This window comes from Taudactylus pleione, unplaced genomic scaffold, assembly GCF_031769625.1.
Source record: "Taudactylus pleione unplaced genomic scaffold, aTauple2 ptg000089l, whole genome shotgun sequence".
Lineage (NCBI taxonomy): Eukaryota > Metazoa > Chordata > Amphibia > Anura > Myobatrachidae > Taudactylus > Taudactylus pleione.
In genome coordinates, this window is record NW_028284491.1 from 12,782,501 (window position 1) to 12,807,965 (window position 25,465).

General features: G+C 38.2%; 3 protein-coding genes across 6 annotated transcripts in view; all 3 read left to right on the forward strand.

The window, feature by feature from the left end:
- The window catches only part of HOXC6 (homeobox C6), an 11,290-nt gene extending 2,670 nt beyond the window's left edge, over positions 1-8,620 (forward strand). Inside the window, exons 2-3 of one of the 2 annotated variants that reach the window (XM_088469195.1) lie at positions 6,067-6,904; positions 7,602-8,620. In XM_088469195.1, the coding sequence (XP_088325321.1) occupies positions 6,505-6,904; positions 7,602-7,930 (729 nt within the window). In that variant the 5' untranslated portion in view covers positions 6,067-6,504 and the 3' untranslated portion in view covers positions 7,931-8,620. The remainder of the gene's footprint in view (positions 1-6,066; positions 6,905-7,601) is intronic. The other variant, XM_088469197.1, reaches the window with a different exon arrangement.
- Positions 1-25,465, forward strand: part of HOXC4 (homeobox C4) — an 80,179-nt gene that overhangs the window by 3,714 nt on the left and 51,000 nt on the right. The window contains exon 3 of one of the 3 annotated variants that reach the window (XR_015878041.1): positions 11,925-12,010. The exons of the other annotated variants lie outside the window; for them this stretch is intronic. The gene's annotated coding sequence lies outside the window, so the exon portion shown is untranslated. Of the gene's footprint in view, positions 1-11,924; positions 12,011-25,465 lie in introns of those variants that run through there. 3 annotated transcript variants of the gene reach the window in all.
- Positions 10,730-13,108, forward strand: HOXC5 (homeobox C5). Its single transcript, XM_088469198.1, has 2 exons — positions 10,730-11,292; positions 11,925-13,108. Exons 1-2 carry the CDS (start codon positions 10,824-10,826, stop codon positions 12,137-12,139), a joined length of 684 nt encoding a protein of 227 aa, XP_088325324.1. The 5' UTR covers positions 10,730-10,823; the 3' UTR covers positions 12,140-13,108.

Consider the following 25,465-nt stretch of genomic DNA (forward strand, 5'->3'; position numbering starts at 1 on the left):
TTTTATGCCCTCTCGATATATTTGTTCATTTTGCTGTTTGAGCCGGCAGTAAAACGCTCAAATACAAAAATAACAACGTATTTATTGAAGTGAGTGGTAAGTTAATAAGAAAATGAGAGTATTACTGCGCCTGTTCACTCGCTATATTTATTGGCTAGATTCCACTACTTACTTCCTTGCTTAAATCCGGTTATTAAATTTACAGCGTAGTAGCAATTGTATAAATACAGTAATAATCATAAAAAGGCACACAATGACAAATAATGAGCTCAGTGGGATGTATGTTCTTGGCGAGGTGTGAATTGCAGGTTTTTGCTTTATTGCAATATACAGTTAAAGGATATAAACATTTAATGGAGAGGTCGAACAGATCCAGCCCAAGGTGCAATTTATGGCTATAAGGTTTTTAAATTGAATATGGGATTCACTTTCTTCCATAATGTCTTGTATCAGTTGGGGTCGTGTGTCCAAGATATATTAAGATTACACGTTTAAATATGACCTTTGTTTTATTGGCCTATTTTATTCTCTAGAATGCTGCACTGCAAGCTTATGATAGTGATGTCGTTTTGTTTGTAATGTGGCTTGTGGCTTATTCCTATGGGCATCGTTGTTTGTTTGTTTATATACTGCCACCAAGTGACCAAAAGCTGTTAAACCACCACATTCACTCTGCACTGGTCAAGATTGCTCTCTGCTGCGACTGTGAGAGAAAAGGAGACAGGGAAAGAGAGGGGATGAGGATGATTATGTTTCCTCATAATTGTTTCATTTTGTTATTATTTTTTATGAGATTTTGTAACGTGTGTAGTTAAATAGTAAACAGGTGCAATAAGGTGATTTTATGTCTGCATCTTTCATTCAGCGTGTGACCATCCCCAGCAATGGGGGCTGATGGGCTATGTGCAACATAGCATTATCACTGCTGTTTGCAGCCCTAAACGTGGCAATAGTGAGACACATGAAACGCCATTACCTGTACACACAGAGCTGAGTTTATTTAGGATGAACATAATATTGTCAGATCACAGTTAAGTGTGAACTCATTACAGGAGACATAAAAATGATATACAGATCGCCTTGTTACATTTATCCTATGGTTCGTTCTATTGAAAGCGTCACATCATAGTCCCACGCTGCAATGTTGTTAAATTAAATAAATCCTTTTTTTTTTTGTAATCTGATACCAGACAGCAGCTCTCAAAACTGTAAAGCGAAATATAAACCCCTTAAGGTTAATGGCTGTGCAATTTTTCATAGTAAGGTTATGTTTTCCTATCCAATAGTGTTTTGTCAACTCTGTGTTCCTATCTGTCCCTCTTTATTTGTTAAATGCTTTTGAGACACGTGTGGTAGTTATATAGCAACACAATTTTAACTTTTTACTACACAACGAAGCAGTAAGTACTCACTCACACATGTAGCAGGTAGCAAACGTTGACATATTTTAATGGAGAGTTAAGAAACTATGTAGCACAATGTTTTCGTTTCTCACAAATGTTTCTGTAACACGTTTATTGCAAACGTATTGTTAGTATTTAGCAGTTTACTGGAAAAAAAAATTATTGTCTAAAGTCCATTTCGGTAGAAAGTTCGTCGATTTCGTCATCAGTATTACAAATCCGTTTTCACACATTGCTTTAGGAATCTCAGCAGCGCGTCATACTTCAGATGACGTAATAGGTCCCTGTGTAATAAAGGAAATATTAAAATACAAAATTAAAAAGGCTTAATGTATTAATGATCTGTGGCACGTTTAATGTGTACACCAGGTGTTTGCATACCAGAATAAACGACTGTGATTTTATTTTACATAGAACTCATAGATCTATAGGTAATTTAATTATGTACAGTGAATGCAGATGGGAATTATGTCATGCATATCGTGTCCAATCCCTCCTTACAGTATCGATCATGTTATAAAAGATAAAAAATTGTATTAAAAATCCAACAATGACTGCGAGGCAGTATGACATCTGAGTTGTTGCTTTTTTGGGGGAAGTTTTATTTTTGCTGTTTTTGTTTTTAAATAAGTGTATGTATCTTGTCAATTCGGTGAATTGCTTCCCTGAATAGTGGTTTTACAACCTTTTTATTTTTTGCTACTTTGTTTATTTCACCGTTTTGAAAGTTGTATGAAAAACACATGGACGGATTCCAGTTTTGTCTGTTTGTAAAAGTTATACATTGGCCTCCATCCAGAGGAGGTTCTTCTCTCCTTAGGTAGCACCTCAGTAAACATTACATTTTAAAAAGTGAATTTGGTTACACTTTGTAGTCTTTATGTTTGTGGAATAGTTGTGCCTGTGACTGGCTGGTTTCACTATTTCAATAACCGTGGCGTTAAAAATATACACTACACACTTACTAATATGAACATAATTTATTGTTTAACCACTTCCTCTCCTCTTTAATTTGCCGATAGTGTATCGTCTTGCCATGTGGGCATTTTCCTATTTTTCAAGATTACAGATCTATTAATTTAACATGTAGCCCAAGGACACTTAAGAAAATTACATTAAAAAACAAGAGACTACTGTAGATCGATGAAGCATTCTTTATACAAAAGGAAGTCGCGACCTATTTTTTTAATACACCAGAATAGAAAAAATAAAAATAAAACTTTACAACAGCCAGACACCCCAAACTGACACAGCAGACAGACACCCCAAAATGACATCAGACAGACACCCCAAAATGTCACAGCAGCTAGACACCCCAAAATGACACAGCAGACAGACACCCCAATATGACACAGCAGCCAGAACCCCCACATTATGTATATATTAATTAGCAACAGACAGGTAAATATTCTGTACAACATCCTGCAGCTTTATTGAACAACTGGGCTAAGCTAAATGTTGGCTCATAAATAAATAAAAAGTATACAGCTAGATAAGCTGTAAATTACAAATATAAATTAAACAGGTGAAGAGAATGGTGCTTAGTGTTTATATCCCAACTGTGTGGTGTCCAGCAATACAGCTCACTATTAATTACATGCAGATATCTGTCTTTTCCCATTCCCCAAACACTACTAAGGGTTATGAGTTCTTAGTGTAATTTCACAATGTCCAATTGCGCGCGTATAAGCGCATTTATTTTCTCTACATGTAAATCTCCCACCACATACTCATTCTGCCCTTTTATGAACCTGTGTTTATTACAATATCAATAGACTAAGCGTAGTGTGAATACTATATTTTAGAGACATTATTCTATAGTTTGCAGATAATCAGATCCAGCCATTAGATTATTTAAAGAATGACTTTATAACACAAAATGGGTGGAGTTTTATGTGCTAAATTCCACTTTTGACACAGGGAACTTGGGTTCCCAATGCTAAGGAAGGGTCTCCTTAAAATCACTGACGCTGTTTCCTTCCTTTAATTGGGAAGGATATAGAAAACACGTGTGTCGAGGCAATTATTTTACAGGTTATTCTCCATCAGTAGTTAATCATTCCGCTAATTATAGAACTTAAAGCACAATCATCCATTATTCAATTTTACTATGAAGATGATGTAAAAGAAAGTATCATGGATATATATTTATATATATATATAAAACACACACACACACACACACACACACACACACACACACACACACACACACACACACACACACACACACACACACACACACACGTTCGTACCTGTATGTTCTGGACCAGGAACCTTCTTGGATTGTAGGCACTGTTTGGTTACTACTCTTATGGGGAGATTGAGAACTTAAAACACAAGTCAGGACTCCAGTACACAGGGGCTGTTCCATAAACATCTGTTCCTCTCTAATCTGCTGAGTCTATATAATTATGCTGGGATTCATTTAAAGAGTATATACCTCGCAGGCATGGCCGGAATGAAATAAAATGCATGTTTATAGAGAAAGAAATATTGTTGAAGTTATCCTTGACACCCCACAGTAGCCAAACTATTGCAGTGGGAGCGGTTCATACTCCTAGCTCTTATTGAGGGTTTTATAACTTTTTTTTTCTCCCAATTTGCTGTGATGAAATTGCGCAAATCATGCTTTCCCTTTGTTGCTTCAGGTTCCATGTGGTAGCCAGTTTCCTACTCCCCATAAATCGACGAGTGCTTTAAGGCTTGCCCTTTGCTTATAGATGTAATAAAACACTTAACTTTCTCTTCTGAGAAAGGCACCATTATAGCCTAGCACTGCCTCATAGAAATGCCTGAAATACAGAATTCCTTTCCCCTAAAACAATCAGACTTATATGTAATAAAAAAAAGAAAGAAAAAAGACACAACCACTACCATTCTGTGTGGTTCTGTTGGAGAAAATACCCCTAAAATATCATAACAAGGGAGGTTGGGGGCCCTATTGTCTTACAGCAACATCCCAATGATACTGTACAATAAATAAGAGATAAGCTGATAAGTGGGCAATGAAATAAGACTCTAAAGAAACCATACGGTTTTATAGCCGAGTCAATGGAGAAAAAATCAGCTACATATCAGCTGTTTAGCATTAAACAACAATATATAGAATAAATGCTACTATACTGTAGAAAAAGTTAGCACGTTATGTGTGTATGCATGTATATATATATATATATATATATATATATATGCACACACACACACACACACACACACATATGTGTATTTGTGTATACTCTTAGACCATCAAGCATCTATTGTAAAGAATAAAAACAAAACTATATATTATCTATAATATGAATAGCTTATTATAAAACTACTCTGCTTTGTGCTAATGTCTCCCAACTGATTCCACGTTGTAAAGTGTGTACTAATAAAGAAGCAATGCATGACACAATACCATATTCTATGAAATAAGAAATGTGAGAGTTCTGAGGCTATCCCTTACTATAAACACAGATATTATGTTGCACAAACCTTACTTGCACAGAGGTGTCCCACATACTGCTTGTTGCATAATCTCAGCCTCAAATGGTTTTCTTTATTTAGCTTAAAACTTTATTTTCTGTTGTTGCCTGCACTCGAGGGAACTGCTGGTGTTATACCAGGGCAATAAACGACCCCTTTACGTCTGTTCTCATCTTTATGGCTTAACAGCCACCATTTCGCTTTGTTGGTCACAGGAAAAAGATCGTAAAATCCTTCAGCATCCGGGTTTCTCTTCAACCCAAGAAAAAATATTGCTTTTTGTAACTTTCCCAAATAGTGGCTATTAGGGGTAGCTTGTAACACAGAGCTGTGTTCTAGCAACTACACTGGGAATGTCATTGTCCATGGAATCCAGCTATCTTACTTTTAGCATTAATGACAAATAGTGTCGTGTCTCGTAATTCGGCATAATGAAATCTTATAGGTAGTTGAATTTAATAAACAAGGTGACTATAGACATTTACAACAATGAGCACATTACAGCCCTGCTAAGATCTGACCACTTCATAGGGAAATACAGCTTTACATTCCTGTGATCTCATTATACCTTTTCAATTTACTAAAACCACACTTGCATATCACAATCTAGAGCGTTTTAATTATAAATCAGCCAAGCAAAGAGAAGTGGGGCTAAGACGTAACTTACAGTATCAGAAAGCGCAATGATAATAATTATACATATCTATCTATCTATATTTAAAAATAATATCAGTATGCATGTTATTATAAAAAGAGCAACTATTAGTATACACACAATAGGCACTGCAAATCAGTGGAGAGGTCCAGGTAATAAGCAGTTAAAAAATAAATAATAAAAAACATAATTTATATAGATATGTAATACATGCATATTAATAATAAAGCAAAATGTAATTTGAATTAATACTATATAATATATAATACACACTTGCATATTGTGTGTTTATAAATAATGATCTCAATGTCACTGGAGTATATGCTTTAAATATCCATTGATAAACATGCATTTATGTATGTATGTATGTATGTATGTATGTTTGTATATATATATATATATATATATATATATGTGTGTGTGTGTGTGTGTGTGTGTGTGTGTGTGTGTGTGTGTGTGTGTGTCCATACTTGTGCGTGAATAAACATTGGCATATATTTATATTTACATTTATCTTATATTTTTGCCCCTCTGCAGGCATCTCTGCTGTTAGGGTTACATGTCTGCTAAATTCCCATTGCCTGTGCATACATTAGATTCTATTAAGAACAAAGTGAAGTTCTATGGGGATAAAATGCAAATAGGATGTAAGATCTCGTGTTCTCCTGAGACTTATACTTAATCCCAGACATACCTGAATATTTTATTTTTTATTCCTCCTCCCAACTAATTCTATATTTCTAATTCTGAGACTTACTTTGAATGTATACTTTCAACTGGGGAATCAACACCAGGCAAAAACCAATTTTTTCCTCTCTTGACATCTCGCCTCCTATTGGCTCCAGGCAGGTCAGCTGACTTTGTCATTTTGTCTGTCCTGGAGTGGAGCCGTCCCTATAACAATCTAGTTCAGACTACAAACTGGAGACAGAAATAAATATTAAAGAAATCTTACAGGCAGGTAAAGGAGAAGATATGAATTCCTATTTCACGAACCCCTCTTTATCCTGCCATTTAGCTAGTGGCCAAGAAGTTATACCCAATGTGGCCCTTAATTCAACTGCCTATGACCCTGTTAGGCATTTTTCCACTTATGGAGCAGCGGTTGCTCAAAATAGGATCTACTCTTCTCCATTCTACACACCGCAAGATAATGTTGTTTTCAGCTCCAGCCGGGGCCCCTATGAGTATGGATCTAATGCATTTTACCAGGATAAGGACATGCTCACTAGCTGCAGGCAGAATGCTATGGGACACAACACACAGACTTCCATTGCACAGGATTTTACAAGTGACCAAAACAGAACCAATGTCCAGGAACAGAAAACTAGCATACAGATCTACCCTTGGATGCAGCGCATGAACTCCCACAGTGGTAAGTTTTTTACAGCTTGGAGATATAAATTAGATAAACTGAACCATCTTTACGATCATCTCCCTAGCAGAACAGGCTCAGCTCCTTTTTTATGGCCTCATAAAAGCCATAAAGTAGTTCCTTTCACAGTTGCCGTTATAGGCCTTTTATTTGTTAAGTTGTTGCAAGCAAATATGGCTTGTTATGTGCTTTCTAATTAAAAGACGTCGAGAGTTTAAAATATATGTAATAAAGTTCGAGTTGTTTGTTTTTTTTCCCTTTTGTTTTGGGGAAGTAGGAGTTAAAATAAAAATACCTTTTCTATTATTAAATATTAGCTGTATTTATGTGTTTTCTTTGTTAAAGGGGGAATGCTGAGACAAGATATAGATATAAATTAATTTATATATATATATATATATATACATATAATATTTTTTTTTCATAATCACAAAAACGAACTTTATATTTCACTCAGTTAAATTATATGTTGTAAATCTTATATGTATGTACATATGTATATATATATATATATATATATATATATATATATATATATATATATATTTATATGTGCACTGAATGTATATGAGGAGCTGAGACTGGCAGGGTGGGTGTGTAGGCTGGTACAGAGAAGGGGCTGCAGGGAAGAAGTGTTGTGGGTGCAGGTATTATGCTATGATACGTTTTTGTGGGTCTTCTCACTAATTATTTTCAGTTTGCCTTGTGTCTGAATCCCTAGGGGTGGGCTATGGAACGGACAGGAGGCGAGGTCGCCAGATCTACTCCCGTTACCAGACCCTGGAGCTGGAGAAAGAGTTCCACTTCAACCGCTACCTGACCAGGCGCAGGAGGATTGAAATCGCGAACGCACTTTGCTTAACTGAACGTCAAATCAAAATATGGTTTCAGAACAGGAGAATGAAGTGGAAAAAAGAGAGTAACCTAACTTCCACCCTGACTGGGGGCAATGGGGCTTCTGCTGACAGCCTGGCCGGGGGTAAGGAGGAGAAGCGAGAAGAGACAGAAGACCAACCCAAAGAGTGAATAGGGGGCTGCCACTATCATCCACCTATTCCCTTCTACACCCCTCCACCCCCCAGCTGGCAGCATTCATCTGGATGGGCTGAATTAAGGAATCAAATATATAAATATATTAAATATATATCTGCACATCAATTTCTAGTGCCAAAAGTGGACTATGAATCCATTGAGGGGAAAGACTACCTGCAATGTGTTATCTTTGGCCAGCCTACATCCACCATTACGTTTCTCTTGCTTTCAGCCTCTCTATGTCCTGTTTTTTCCCCAACTTTGAATAAAAGACAGTATTTCCAAAGTCACACATTTCCCTGTAAGCAAACATTGCCTGCAAACAAATGGAAAACAATCCTCTGACAGACTTTGCCTGTGTGTATGTACGTGTGATTGGGATGGACCTAGCACAGTCCAAATGTGAAGGGATCCCTGCCCTCCTAAAAAAAGTGTCCTGATCTCCTCTCCCAAGGAGCCGTGGCCACTTACATATAGCATTTACCCTTCGAAAATAGCTTGACTGTATTTAAAACGATTCTTTGGATCATCTTTCCATATTACATACTGTGACAGTTCCCGTGTGAACCTTATTTTCCATTGTGCCCGTGGTGTCAGTATTTATATTTATGTCAGCACTGCAATGTTCAGTAGTGGCTTGTAACATGAAGGTTCATAGCTGTAGAATAATGGTTACATTCTCGTGTTTCACTGACTATGTATAAAGATCACGTCCTATGGACAAACTGTTGAGTATTTAATAAAAATTGATATTATTTTTCATGGTCGTATGTATTTCATTACCTGGTTATATACAATGTTATTTTTGTGTGTGTGTGGGTACATTGTGATAAGACGCAGCTCATTGTGTACAATGTCATTCACACTGGGCAGAAAAATCCTCCTATTCTCTATCACTGCCATTGTGGCTCAATTCCTCCCTAGTACAATAAAGATATATTATTCTGCATTCAGGGTAACTTCCGAAACACGTGCATTGTCTAGCTGAAACATGCGCCCCCATCAAACACAAGCAATTCATAAAGATATAATTGTATGCGTCGTATAGTCCACATCATCGTGTTTTACATTTATTTGACAAATTTAAGCTTAGATAAGAAAAAAAAAACTAGCATTTTATAAGTGCCAGCACTTCATAGAAAACAACAATCCAACTTAGCCCCATATAAAAGTTGGAAGACATACAATGATGCAACTAATTTAAACACAATAAATATACAATAATGCATATGTAATTTCCACGATTCCACCAAGGTGCCAAAACAGACTTTATTTTATGGTCATCATAACACAGAAATAACTAAAAAAAAACAAAAGAAAACCCCTATATAAACATAATTGTACATAATAGATCAGGGAACCTAATAAATCGCAGTAAGAATTGACCAAAGAAAATTAAACCTATACATGAAAGATTACACTACTATTTCTCAAAATATATATTTATTTTATATCTCAAGATAGCTAAAGTAATAAAGTAGCGTATTAAAGTACTGTATTAATAAACATAGCTAATATATATATATATATATATATATATATCGTACAGTAAACCAATCCATTCCTAGCCAGTAAAGCTTGGAAGTGTCAAGAGTAATTCCAATTTCTTCTACTATATTAAATTTAGACTCTGTAGCCATTAGACTTAATCCAATTATATGACCGCTGAACTTTTCACCTTGAAATAAATTTTATATATATCTAGAATTGTTTAATCTTTGCATCTAAAAAGAAAAAAAGAACCCTATCCCCATGGAATTAGCATTTTAGTGAGGAAGCTGGAAGATGTATCTAGGACAGTATGAACTTTATTTAGGCTTGTGATCTTTCATGAACAACAAAGGACCACAGACCTGAGCTCTCACTTCACTGATCAAAAACACAAATATTTATTGCGCACGTAATGTTTAGAAGAGATCTTCTACTAGATAAGCAATCTGTACTGCAATGTGCAGACCACAAAACAGACTGAACAAAACACAAACATAACACTGACAACCTATTTAGACTCAAGTTTTCTTATCAGATGCAGTTTATATCTGTGGGTACTTGTTACAGGGAGACGCCGAAATGTGGGGTTATTATATTTCATCTATCTGCACCACATGATATAAAACAACGAGTCACTGTAGAATAATGCACGCTGCCTAATTTCCGCTGTCAAGGTTTTATAAAAAGCCTATGGTGCTATGGATGAAATATAATACACCAGATTCAGACGAAGAGCCGGCGTTAGAGGTGCTATTAATTAATATGCTAATTTAATAATTAAAAATGATATATATATTTAATGCAATGCACATTTCCTGTAATAGTAATGACAGGGGACAAAAAAAAGGTGTAAAATATGCCATGTTTTTGAAAGGCAAAATAACTGACCCCTGGGGAAACTCTGCAGCCATTATATTCCTCGTTCCATTGGTGGTCCACTACTTTCTGAATAAATTATTCACATCGGGATATAATGATAAAAATAGACGTTATGCTAGCCACCCGTTGACCTATCACACCAATGGTGGCTTGCAATGCAGCCATGTTTAGCAGGCGCTTTACCACCCTACTGGCACCAGGTGACGCTGTGGCCTCATTGTCTTTTTTTCCTGCATGGGGCCTTCAGTGTGTGCTGCCAACATATCAGATACGTTTCACAGACTTCCATCAATAACCTCCTGGGGTCATCAAGCCAAATTTATGACTGGCCAACAGAGTCACGTGATTCTATTTAAACATCCCATATTTGGGCAGAGCACATAGAATAAAGAAAGAGGATTCCCCAGCTATAAATTCTGCACTTTAGAGAACAAAACCTCTGAACTTCAAAGGGCCACAAATCAAGCCTAATCAAAGGGTGAAAAAATAATAATAACAATAATAATAATCAGCAGCCATGAGCTCGTACGTAGCCAATTCATTCTATAAGCAAAGTCAAAATGTTCCTGCCTATTCAATGCAAAGTTATGGGAATTATGGATCTGTATCCGAGGTCCCTTCATCCAGGTATTGCTACAGTGGGTTGGATCTGAGCATTACATTCCCATCTCCTGGTTCTTCAAACTCTCTAAACGGTCTGGACATGCCTTCAAACCCCACCACTAACTCTGACCGGCCTTCTTGTACTGTCATGGGCTCTTCGGGGCACTCTCTGGGCAGAGGAGAACAGGGTGCCCTCAGCCCTGGGATTTACAATCAGAAAGCCGGGAGCACATCGTTGGAGGACAGATCTAAAGGGATTGAGAACATCAAAGCAGAGCCGGTACAAACAACTCCACAAGGACAGCAACAGCCCCAGCAGGCACAGCAACAGCAACAGCCACCCCAAATATACCCCTGGATGACCAAACTGCACATGAGCCATGGTAAACTTTCACTTCTCGCTTTTGTTTCATAGGGTTTTTGCATTGGTTTTTATAGGCCATACGGGGCAAATAATAAAAAAAAAACCTGAGGTCGTAAATTTTACGACTCAGGCATCAATTGCTCGTAAAACTGTCCACTAAAAGGCTTACAGGCTATAGACGTTCAAATTTATGACAGCATAATTGGATCATAGGAACAAAACGTGTAGAAAAGACAATAATTCCATTTTTAGGGGGCAGAAAAAAAACAACTTTTTTTTGCTGCAAAAAAAATTAATAAATTAATATACACTTATTTAGTCAATTTTGCTAATTAGAAAAATAGCCTGTGAAAGGAAAATATTTTAACTAAATGTACATCGTGTGGACTTTGTTTTATCATAATTTTTTGTATCTGTTGTGTTATGCTCTAAATAATAATAATAATAATTATTCCTTAAACATATGCATATGTATATACAGAGATGTGATCTCGTATGTATCACTTTACGGTGGGTGTGGGATTAATCAAGAAAGATAATTTCATTTTATTAGTTTTTGTTTTATTAAATTGTTATTTTAAAGGCTCCTTATTATTATAATTATTGGTATGAATTTCAATATTCACACCCCTGCCACCTTCTCTTCTCTAGAAACTGATGGCAAGCGTTCCCGGACAAGCTACACTCGCTACCAGACCCTGGAACTAGAGAAAGAATTCCACTTTAACAGATACCTGACACGCCGTAGGCGCATTGAAATAGCCAATAACCTATGTTTAAACGAGAGGCAGATCAAGATCTGGTTCCAGAACCGAAGGATGAAGTGGAAGAAGGATTCTAAAGTCAAAACCAAAGACTCCATTTAAGAGGATACCTCGAAGGAGCGAGATATTTAATCTTAGTTTTACTGCATCTACTTTCAAAAACTTTTTTTTCCTCCTTTTTTGTGCGAGGGGTGGTTGAAGGGATCAAGGGAAGGTAAAATAACTACAGGGTGACTGTAAGGTGATTAACACTTAAGACCTTCTGTCTAACACAAGACACCCATCTCCTGTGTTTTTCAAGTCAGATAGTGTATATATCTGTATTTTGCCCATTTAGTATATTATTTTGTCCAGTGTAAAAGTCTCAAGGTAGAAAATGCAGAGGAAAATGAAATGTTTAGGCAGCTCTTTGCATAGTTTACTTGCCCAGGCTGTATTGTGCTAGACGTGCAATCTGTCCAGGGTCAAATGAAGTTCTTCAGTAAAAAAAAAATGCTAATTGGGATACTGGGCTGAAAAGGGCAGGGAAAGTGTGGCTGTATTATATTGTGCTTATTATAATAGGGGTCATATCTCTGGTGACCGGTTAGATATGGAAATATAAGAGAATAAAACACAAGGAAAATGTTTCAATCTGGAACTTTACCATTTGTTATATAAAGTATTGAACATACACACGGGGATGTGTGTAAATCCACAATTTTGTCGTCCATGCACTTGTATAGTCTTTAAAGAAACATACATGTCACCCATTACAAAGTGAATTCGTTCTTTTATGTTTCATTTTTAATAGGTAGCGTTCATGTTATATTTTACATAGGGTCAGAATTATACCCACCTACTCCAATTATAATTTGTCCAGACACTATGGTATAATTTGTTATACAGTGTTTGTGTGCAAGACTTATTTTTATGGCATGATGGAGGGGGAAACCAGCGGACTTGTTTTTATGTGTAATTTATTGTATTTTTGTTATTTTGATGTTTTTTTCGTAATTAAGAAGTGTATAAAACAACAGTTTGTACGTCATTGTTTTAATGTAATCCTTTCTAGTCAGTTTTATCCGATAATGTAACTCATATATTTATTGGTTGCAATTTCATATGTGATAAATCATGAATCCTATATTTTGTCATATTGAATAAACTGCAAGTAATATAACACTTGAATGGGGTAGTAACTATGTTCTTTTTTTGGCATATTACTCGTCAAAGGACTGAGGTTACAAGTTTTAGGAGCTAATCTGCAATAGGTTCACAATAAAGAGCAGCAGATACTCTTAATAGTAAATTGCTGGGTATTGGCATGTTATTCATCCATACTAAGGGTATGGCCAACCATTACTAAAAAAAAATGTAAATACAGTTATGGATAAATGTGGGTTAAAAGGAAAAAAAAGGTAAACGTATTACCTAATTTCTTGTTGAGTCCATATTTATCTATCTACCTCTCCATATACCTATATCCTATCTACACAAACATGCATACATATATATACACATACGTATCTATCTATCTATCTATCTATCTATCTATCTATCTATCTATCTATCTATCTATCTATCTACACACAAACATACATACATGCATACATATATGCATACATACATACACATATCTATCTAACTATCTATCTAATCACAAACAAACATACATACATGCATACATACATACACTTATCTATCTATCTATCTATCTATCTATCTATCTATCTATCTATCTATCTATCTATCTATCTATCTATCTATCTATACACAGTACACACACAAACACACACAACCACATACATACATACATACATATATACACAGATATATCTATCTATGGGAAATCGTCATGACTGGCCTAATGCAGAATTACACAATGTAACAAATACATAAATGCAGTCTCTCTCTCTCTCTCTCTCTCTCTCTCTCTCTCTCTCTCTCTCTCTCTCTCTCTCTCTCTCTCATTGTTTTCAAAATAACATACCTGGAAATAGCCAATCTTGACATCTTTTATCCACATTCTCAAATCAATTTGAAGACCTGTACTTTAGGTTTGGCTTTGAGAATAAAACCAAAGAGCTGAAGTTTCCCACACACCCTGCAACTAATTCTCATGTGGAGTTACTTTTACCTGAAGGTTTGCTTTGAAAAGTCCTGAGAAAAAGCCCCGATTTTGCTATCTGCAATCTGGCCTGAGAGGTATTTACAGTAGGGACAAATGCTTGGAATAAGCTATGAGCCCCATAAAACTTTATGGCACTTCCGTTACACGTTGCAGACAAAAGAAGAGCTTCCTGATATTGGAAGCCAAAGACCCTTTGAAGATGAGTCCTAGAGCTGAGAATTGTTGTTTTATCTTTTAATCACAGATTGTTGAAGAATCAGACCTAGTGTACATTTTATGACTTGCCTGTAATTAGCTTGTACTGTGGTTTTGCTTTTTAGATGTCGTCAGGTTCATAAATCATTTTGACAGTCATGATATCCCTGTTTTCTACATACAAGTCCAGCTTTAGTTCCTCTGTTTGCTGACATGCTTGTGACGTCACACTTTCATTTCCCATCACCCCTAATTACTCAATGCACTCTATCTCTATGGCTCCCCAAAGGTAAACTCAGGCTTCCCACCAATGTTAGTGCCATTCTTGCTCTTGGACAAACAGAACACTTCTATTCATATACATACTCCATTCACACAATTTGACCCAATCCCGACAATTTTTTTTGCATGAAATTGATACTGAATTTGCCTGGTTGTATTATTTGTTACTCCTGTCTACTTTCGTGTACTGTGTGTTACTAAAACGAAAATGAAGAGTATGTGCACACATATTATTGTGTACATATTCACAGACATACGTACATACATAAATATTTGGTGTTGCAAAGGTTTAACAGTACACAGCAATCCCATTGAATGAAATAAACAGCACAAAAGTTTGCCTTTATAATTATTAATAAAATCTGACCAACACCAGACAATCTAAATAATAATAATAATAATAATAATAATAATAATAATAATAATAATAAATACACACACAAAAACACACAAACACACACATATCAGCATCAGAGCACTCAGTACAATAACTCTGCCGGTAACCGGGGTCAGGTACACTTACTGTACATGTGCAAATGGCTGACATCACTTGGAGCTGGATCTGAATAATTCAGCAGTTACTGGAGGCTTAAATTCTGGCTCATCTTCCAGATAAAAGTAAAAAATAAAAATAAAAATCTTTGTAGGGATAAAGACCACTTACCTTGCCTGCAAATACTGTGACCTCTATTTTAGTGAGGTTAGTTAGGAAAAGGTGTCATGAAGATATTTAAGTCCATGTCTTTGTCAGACACTGCATTTAGTTTAAGAGAGAACATTAGGGCAAATACTTCTGGCTTCCATGTGAATTTAGTAGTTTAAAAGTTTTGAAAGGTTATTTATGTGGATGGCCATAAGGACAGACCCTGAGTGGTTCTCCTGGAGCACGTGGTGTCATTAAAGTAAGTTTTATGGTTTTGGGGAGCTGACAAAGCTACAATGTATTTACATCATATATAATCTTAACTGTCCACCATCACAGCTGCTGGGTCTCTTTAATGCTGGGACAGTGGGACAAGGCAGTTAGTGTGGATTACGTCGCCTTCTGAAAGCTGTGAGGGTTCATCTGCCAAAAGGACCCCAGGCAAATAAAGAACGTTTCTTACCCTTTCTCTTTAAACTGTACAGAATTCTTTAAGGTAAAGTCACGACTTTTCTTTTAAGTGGGTTCTGTATTTAGAAGCTGCGCCAGTTTGTGTCGCAGATTTTTCGTGTGTAGAGACTGGATCTAGTTCATGCTTACATGTCATTTCACATCTTGAATTTGTTTTTGTGCAAGAAACGAAATATATATATATATAGCGTATATGATTCCATGAGTGAATTTGTTGGTACTTGGCTGGATTGAAACTGACCAGTGTCTTTGTATTTGGCTTTTTATTTGGGGGGTCGTAATAAAAAGAAGGGGACTGCTAGGGGCATTATAGATCAGACTGAGAGATGTGTGAGGGAGTAAGAAAAAGTTTGTGGGCTTGTAGTGATATTGCAAGTGCATGCGCGATGGCAGCGATCGTTTATCACGGTGATGTCTGTACATCTAACTACCTCCTACCAACCTCCTATACCTAGCAGACCTCTCCGAGGTGAGGAGACTGATTGACAGGGCGCGGCATAGGCGAAGACAGGGATCCTAACACCAAGCGGGCACGTGTAACACAACAGCACATGGGTTGAGTTTCAAGACTACAATATATATATATATATATATATATATATATATATATATATATATATATATATATATATATATATATTATTGGCAAGGTGCTAACAATCTACTATTGCTATTGGAATAGTATGCATCATGCAACAGAGTCTTATCTAGGCACGGATTCTTACCATATGTTTCAGTTACTCAACTGCTCCCTTTCCCAAAAAAGTCATTAGTGAGGAATCCTCCAGGTGAGCTCAAAGTTGTGTGCAGAGCTCAACAGACGGGTTTTTCTTTTTGAGGCTGCTGTTGTAAATACTTTGGATATTTTTAGCATGGTTTCAGGCCAAATGTACATCAAAGGATGTATTGTGCAGACAAAGAGCACACAGATGTGTTACAGAAAGCCTGTAAGAGATAGACAGATATAGAGTGATAGAGAGATAGAAAGATAGATAGATAGATAGATAGATAGATAGATAGATAGATACCACTATATGTCTGATTTCAGAGGATATGCTGATGTTATATTATATAAGATGATAATGCAAATAAATGAGAGAATCAGTCTGGCAGATCTGCCTACAGCTTCATATTAATAGGTAATGGTCTGACTTGTGATCCTCTTGGTTTTACTCTTTTGGTACTTTGCTTTTATGTTGTTTCTTTGACAATATCAGACACTCACGCCTCACGTTATATCCTCTGATGAGGGAATATATACCTGTGTTGAGAGTGTAGGTAGTTGGCTGGAATTACAGTCCTGTAAATTGCCAAGATCTGCCCCGACAATTCACACATATAAGTATATTTGGTTAGTGCTCTTTGTAAATAACATGTGAGAATAATATGCATTACAGTTAAAATATTCACCTTTTAAGAAAGGAAACCCCATTGTAGGCAAATACCAAGCATAAGCACATCACCAGACTATTTCCAGTAGTGTCAAAAAAGAGTGTACTAAAAGTGTACTAAGAGCAGCACTTGTAATAAACATATATATATATATATATATATATATATATATATATATTTATTTATTTATTTAAAAGACTCTAATATAATTGTATTAGAAACCACCAGCTCTAGTGTAGCAATGCTATTTGTGTAGACTCCTTATTTCCGTTATTGCATAACCGAGCATTAAGGTGTAATAGTCACTACTTACAAGCAGCACCCGATCATTGGGAATGCAGCACAATGTTTCAGTTGCAGCTATTGATGTTCCCAAATATGAAGTAATTCCCACAATGTATCAATTTGCAGCAACAAAAACAAATTGCGCAAGTAGGCTGAAAGTTCGGGTGCAAGAAGCCCTCTGTGCTATTTTATCTAAATATTTTTCCAAGTCTGCCATCATGTCTGAAAACACGTTAAGCCCAGGCAGACACCGAGCAAATATGCGACAGCAAGAAAGAATTTTAGAAACTTCAGTGACAATAAAATAATAATAATTCTTCATAAAAAGAACCTGCCCCAAAATGATATGGGTATACTTGAGTTAGTTGATAGTAAGTTGTCATGTATTAAAACGTAGTGACGAACAATGTTCATAAACAGTTAACAATTGCAATAATTTAATATATATTTATATAATTAATATACTGTTTTCTAGCGAGCTCCTTGTCTAAGGTTTTGTCCTTCCCTGAATTATGTGCTAGAAGTTACAGTTTACAGCTAGAAAGTGGTGGGTACATGACTCAGCCACCCAGTGTCAGCATAGCAGCTGTAGGTGTGGTTGGCACAAGTGTCAGGATGAAAGTGCATAGCAGGGGGCAGGGAGCTGGCTGCAGCACGGCATTGGCAGGGAGACCTACACACTGATCTGCAGTCTCACTGGCAGATTGTACGTGCAAATACGTGTTCCTGAATTACACCTCTCTTTTGTGTAGGTAGACTCCCTATCTCTGCCCATAATCTACATTTTTAGTCATGCAAACAGTGTGTAGGTCTGAAGTAGCTTCCAAGACAAACATAGTCGGGCAAAAAAGACATGAGCATAATATTGTCTCTATGCAGACCTACACCTATTGACTAAGCATACACTGCCATTAGCAGAGGGCTTCGGGAGGAACGTGTTACATGCATAGCTAGTTGCGTGGTATGAGCCTTGTCGGTGATGTAATACACAGTCCAATGCCAGAAATGAACACGTGGAATCATCATGCATATCTAATTAACAGTACAGTTATATAGTGTTGTATGTCTGCATATGGAGATTTCAGAGCTTCCTACCTGACTGGCCTGTGAACCTTGTTTTGAAATTACTAACTATCTGGCCTATTATTAAATTGTCATAAAGTCTTCACATTGTTTAAAATTGAGAAACAGGACGTTCCTATAGTAGATTATCACCTCTCTTCTGTATACTTGTGATAGATCACCTGGGCTGCAACTATTACTACATCAATTCCATGTTCTAATGTACTATGATATACTTGTTAATAATATATTATCCACACTCTATCCATGCACTTTCTCACATCCATACCGTAATCCCTGCACGTCTGTAAGCAAAGCTGGCTCAACAAAATGAAAGTGTAATTAAAAGATAGTTGTTAGTGTCACCCATAGCCAAGGGAGATGTCCCATTGTGGGCCAGGGTGGAAGCAGTGAGATGCCTATGGATAGACTTTGGGTTGGGCCATAGGTGTCTAGTGACAATGTTGTCATGGAGACCACAAGCACACACTGCCTCCTATTTACACATCCATCATGACTTAGTAAATCCATGATAGATTGTGTAATGCACACCAGTGAGGACTTGTTAAACTTGGGGACTTAAGGCCACTGCCCCTATTGCCTTGCCAGTAATATTCTTGTAACCATCATGTTAAGTATATTTCATATTTAAATAGATGTTACCACTATAATGAATTCTGCTGTGACCATTACAACATAACAATATAGCATTTCACCAGATTGTATCCATTTAAATCTATCTAGGCACTAGCTCACTTTGTATTAACTATTATAAAGAGCCTATGTACTGTCTCACCTGTACTGTAACTATTAGATCCTACCCATAGGTTATTTAATGTATGAGTATGATCTATGGGTATGGGCTGTAACCATTATACTATATCCATAGATTATGTTACTTGGGCTGTAATCATTACACTGTTTCCATGCACTATCTCTCTTGAGCTGAAACTATTAAATGATATCCATATACAGTAACTATGAGTGTTCCCTCTTTGTACCACTCCCCTTTATAGCCCCACCCACCCCACATACTGCCATGTGTATTATCTGCACAAAAGAACATTAAGATGTATTCATCCTTTTATATTACACTTATTTATAATACAGCTCTTTTTATAACAGAAGTTTTTGTCCATGTCTTAAGCTGGCATTATAAAAAGAGAGCATCCCAACTGGTGTCTCTCCAGGGCTGTAACCATTGTACATTATATATGTAGTACAGCTGCCACCATTACACTGTATCCATACACTAACCTAGGGTGAATCCATTATGTATTGGTCCATTAAATGCTGTCTTCCACGAGCTGTGTATAAATATACCTTGTGTTATAATCGGTGTGATTGACACTCCTTTGCAATATCTACTTCTGTGACACAAGCCTTACAGGTAACACAACATGTCTAAATAAATGTATATATGTGTTATTATGGCCCATACCCCTATTAAGACAAGTTCCATTTATCAATGGCATTTGCCTGCTTTGTTATTCTCAAATTGTGTTTAACAAAGTTAGTAGATTGGCATATTACCCAGCCAAAATCAGAATGTCTGCTAAACCACTATCTTTGTGCACAAAGACAAACATAAGCAGGAATGAATAAAGGGTGGTTCATTGATCACAAATACACAACATGTCTGCTGTTCTGAGCTGTGCTCCATTAGTTTATTTATGTATTATTTATTACCAGTTATTTATATAGCGCACATATTCTGCAGCGTTTTACAGAGAATATTTGTTCATTCACATAGGTCCCTGTAAATTAACTATAGTGTGGTCATTTACCATCTCAGCTGGGCATTAAACATCACTTTCTTTCCAATGATCACCTTATCTAAGCTGTAATTATCACACTGTACTCATGTACTATGTAACTTAAACTGTCTTATTTAGTCAGTGTCTTACATGTACTATAACTATTGCACTGTATTTATGCATGTAATTATGTGACATCACAACTGGATTGCTGTCATAACCTTGTTGGCCATAGGCAATTTTTTTATGAAAGTCTACAGGCAGTATTATTTTGGAAACTTTAGAGCAGGGACAGGGAACCTCAGGCCCGGGGGCCAAATAAAGCCCCCCAAATCATTTGGTCTGGCCCTCTGAGCATTTCTCTGCTAGCCTCATCTGGCTAGCAGGGTGCCTAGAATGGCACACTGCAGCCAGAATCTATGCAGCAGTGATGCCTGGAGCCTCCTTAGGACTCTTCAGATGGTCACACCGCTGCCCTTACAGCTCCCCGGAGCATTCTCAGGATGTTCCGGGCACTGCTGTAATCACCGGCATTTGTGACCTTGCCCCCGTGTGACATCACTCGGAGGGGGCGTGGCCTGCACTGGCCCCGCAAATAGTGTTCTATATATCAAAATGGCCCTCGGCAGAAAAAAGGTTCCCCACCTCTGCTTTAGAGAATAACACGTGTGGCTACTGCAGTACCATGTGTGACCAATAGGGCGGTGATATAGAACCACTTAATCCATAGTGTATTTATAAGAGAGTTGCAAATACTTGCCTTGTGCTTTTTTGACATGTATATGTGTATCTGTATGTATAAATCCTATGCATATATTTGTTTAGTATGAGACTACAGTGGAATTCCCCCTATATAAATCTCATGCTTTCTTCTGTTGTACTTCATGTGGGTCTCATGCATTAAACTGTATAAATATGATATGTTGTGTGTGCTGAGCTTACTTTCTTCAATGTTTACAGTGTTTCCAACTATCGTCTCACCTGTGCTGTAGCTATTCACTGTCTGACCTGGGCTGAAGCTTGTACTCTGTATCTATGCAGGTTTCATCTGATGTCAACAAGAAAAGATTTGATTTAGAGAATAAATATTTGGGGTGTCAAAGAGGAGCAAAGAACAAAAGCCACCTCTGACTCTATGGCGACTTAATGCACCCGCCTTAGGCCTGTTATTATAGCCTTTGTGAGCCTTATTAATCATTTTTCCAGATTGTTCAGGATGATGGTCAAACTGGGGCACTTACTATGCCCGATAATATAGTTGCAAAAGGCAAAATAAGCATGATGCAATCATGAGACTTAATCTGTGCTTGTGTAAGGCTGGGTACACACCTAAAGATTTTCTGTCCAACCATCCAACTAGTTGATTGGTTGGAATGAAAATCTGTTAAGGTATGAAAGCAAATGACAATCAGCAATTTGCTCCCAAACGCCGGAAAATGGACAAAAACTGGTTTTTGAACAAATTCTTTAGATCAAACATTTAACAAACTTGTCTGACGACCATTTTCATCTGTTTTCTGGCATTTAGGAGCAAATTGCTGATCATCATTTACTCCCATACGTTACCAGATTTCATTTCAACCAATCAACTAGTTGGATGGTTGGACAGAAAATCTTTAGGTGTAAGTGTGCACTACTTTGAACACTGGCATAAAAATTATTTTGCTCTAAAGGTTACATATATAATGCCAGCTCAGAATTGGCATTAATCAAACTCTTTCAATGACGTGTTGCTTAGACTTATAAGATGTGCAACAAGCACCTGGCCGGTGATATGGCACTAAAATTAATCAGAAATATTAAATGTTGAATATTATAATATCTTAGAAACATTCAGCCTCACTGTCCACGTACAGTCAAGCAGTTAGTTAATATCTTAGTGAGGATTACTAAAGCAGTTCATTGGAAGAGATTAGTGAAATGGGAAAGGCGCACAGTGCACAATGTTCATGCACATCCCTCATTAATATTACCCTTTATTTATATAAGCAACAACATATTCCATAGAATTGTACAATCCTTTTTCAGTCACCTTAGTACATGTCGCAATGGAGCTTATAACACACTAGTGTCAATTTAGTGGAAAGACTAAGAAGCCCTTCAGCTTTCTTCAGCTTACCAGATCTGAGTTGAAACTCTTCCTGTCAGGTAAACAAGAAACAAAATAAACACCAAGGTTTCTTTTTTTATTCTTCTCCTAAAATCTGATTGGAAAGCTGATAGGCGAGATAGGCTTCCTGAGCTGGGGAAAGCTGAATGTTTTAGTAAATTACTTACTGGTGGTGTCATCAGTGGGATCCAGTGAAGATGCCAGTGGACGGAATGCCAGACATCAGGATACTGATGCCGGAATCCCGACTCTAGTCAGAATGCTGATGCCAGCATCCGGAAGGGATCAAGATACCGACATCAGCATCCCGACTACCAGCATCCCGAAGGTAAGTATGCGGGTTAGGCTTAGGGTCAGGCCTGGGATGGGAGGAGTTAGGTTTAGGGACCTGCCAGGGTGGGTTATGGTTAGGCACCAACCGGGGAGGGTTAAGGTTATGCTGTGGGGAGGGGGGGTTAGGGTTAAGCACCACCGGGGGGGGGGTTAGGATTAGGCACCGCCTGGGGAGGGTTAGGGTGCGGGAAGGGAGGGTTTGGTTTAGGCACCACCGGGGGGAGGTTAGGGTTAGGCACCAACGGGGGAGGGTTAGGATGGGAGAGGGTCAGGATCTTCACCATTGGGCCCTGTCAGGAACTTCACCATCGGGATGCTGCTGTCGGTCTTCAGACCTCCTGCCTCCCGTCCGAGTTATAACATACCGATACTTCGTCAGCATCCTGTATGCATCCCACTATTACTGGGGTCACATCTTTAAGCGCTGAATCTACCCTCCCCCCTCTTCTTCTTGGTTGGTGCATACTGGGATTGTAGGGCTGGTAATGAGCCTTGTTAGCCCAGCACCAATAAGAGCCTAAGCCAGGGACAACTAACAAGTAAAGTGATGGCTTAGGCAATCATTTTACTTCCTTGTTTGGACCCGGATCAGATACTGTGCATGCAAAGCCAGAGGGCCACACATGCGCCAGCGATAATTAATAATGCTGAAACATAGCCCATAAGCTACAATGGGCTAACTCCATCTAAAGCTGGCGTTGGCCAATGGGACTAAAAGAAAGGGTCTAAAGCAACTACTATCAGGGTGTCTTTAGGGTAGAGATGTTCGGTTTTGACTCAGATCTTCCTGCCAAGTTCAAATCTCAAACCGAGGTACTGTAGAATGTCATCTTTCACTGACAGATGTTCATGAAATATGAAATTTTGCCTTGTACTGAGATCTGAACTTGGCGGAAAGATCTGAGCCAAAACCGAACCAGTCATCTCTTCTTTAGGGACACCATCAGGGGGGTACAGCAGTGAGGGGCCCAGAGTGCCTCATGGAGTCTGTGACCTGACAATTTTTTTTTTAATAAGGAAACATCACAGCAATATTTGCTGCAGTCCTCTTCTTTATGCTTGCAAATGCAGCCCTGTTTACTTAGCAGATTGGTCCCGTTAGCCAACACCAGCCCATTATTAATTACCGCTTGCATATTTGTGGCCCTCTAATCTTGCATGCACAGTAATTGATCCAGGTCTGAACCTGGAAGTAAGCCATCACTTTACTTTTTAGCATTCCTTGACAGAGGGAGCCCATGTCTCCGCATCTTGATACATAGCCTAGAAAAAGTATTAAAATGTGATTTAATGTAAAATGGATAAATATGTCCCTCAACAACAGGGCTGAATTAAGGTCTGTGGGGGCCTCCGGGCAACACACTTGTGGGGGCCACTATCAGTGATCAAAGTATACATAAGTACATATATGGAAGGCACCCAGGACTTATAGCATTTCTGAATAGCCAGAGTGCCGAGTGTCGCATGGAATATTTATATATATATATATATATATATATATATAATATATATATATATATATATATAATACACAGATATTCTATGTGTGCATGTATATATACATGCAGACATGTATATATACATGCTGATGAAGTCCAGATAAATTCAAAAGGACGAAACGCGTTGAGGTTATATGCTGTGACAGATGTTATCCTCTTCCAGTGGGTGATGCAGTGATGCATATTAACAGATAAGCTTTCATGTTTTTCTATAATATATCCAGTTGGATCAAGAGAATGGAAACTGGGGATCTTATTGGTTGTTCATGCTGTTAAATAAGTGGAGAATTCCACTTTATAAGGTACACCTCCATCACACAGAGGGTGATTACATCTGGTAAAGGGTACCCCGTTTCTTATGATATTACACTGGGAGGCGCTCTTTTTCCACCTTGTGTTTTGATGTATATATATAGTTATATAAAATAACTTTTATTTAGTTTTTTAAGTGTGTCCCCCCCCAACCAGCCCAGCAGCCCCACATTAGAGAATAAAAACATTAATTGACTCACCGTCCTTGAAAACTTGCAGTTCGCAGGGGGCCAGGGCAATCACGCAGCAGCAGCTGCAGCACTCCTCCTATCTTCTCACCTCCGCAGGTTTCAGGGTTCAGACGTGGCTGTTGAGGGGGTGGGCTTGGGCTGCGTGGTGTAACCTCTGATGTCACACCCGCACTGCCATACAGCCTCCCACACAGCCTGACTGCTCGCAAGCGGGTCAATGGTGGGCTCTGCGCACTGCGCAAGCCCCGGTGCGAGAGATAAATTCTCTTGCTCCGTGGCTCACTACAAAAGGGGCGGCTGTAGATGTTGATCGACACCTCTCCCCGTTTTGTAGGCGTGGCAGGGAGGTGGCTTCACAAACGGAGGCGTTCCCAAGCGAACACCTGCCATTTGTGGGTGGCCCCACTGACATCACCAGTGATGTCAGTGGGAGAGCTTCCGGCTCTATTAGAGCCGGAAGCTCTCTGGGGCTTGCGGCCACGAGACCCTGCCACAAGGTTCTCATCGCAAGCCGTGATGGTCGTGATGGTCCTGACCATCATGACCATCATCCTGGCCGCTCGATTAGCTGTGGGTGGTCACCCACAGCTAAGCGAGCGGCCAGGAGGCCGCACAAAAAAACAAAAAACAAAAACGCCCTGATTCAGAGCGAGCGCTCTTTCTGAGCGTCCATCTCTGAATCAGGCCCTTAGTTAGTAGTAGTGGCCGGAGACAGTGTGTGGGGGCCCTCTTTGTGTAGGTCCCCGGGACATCCCTATCTCCCTGCCTATAATCCGGCCCTGC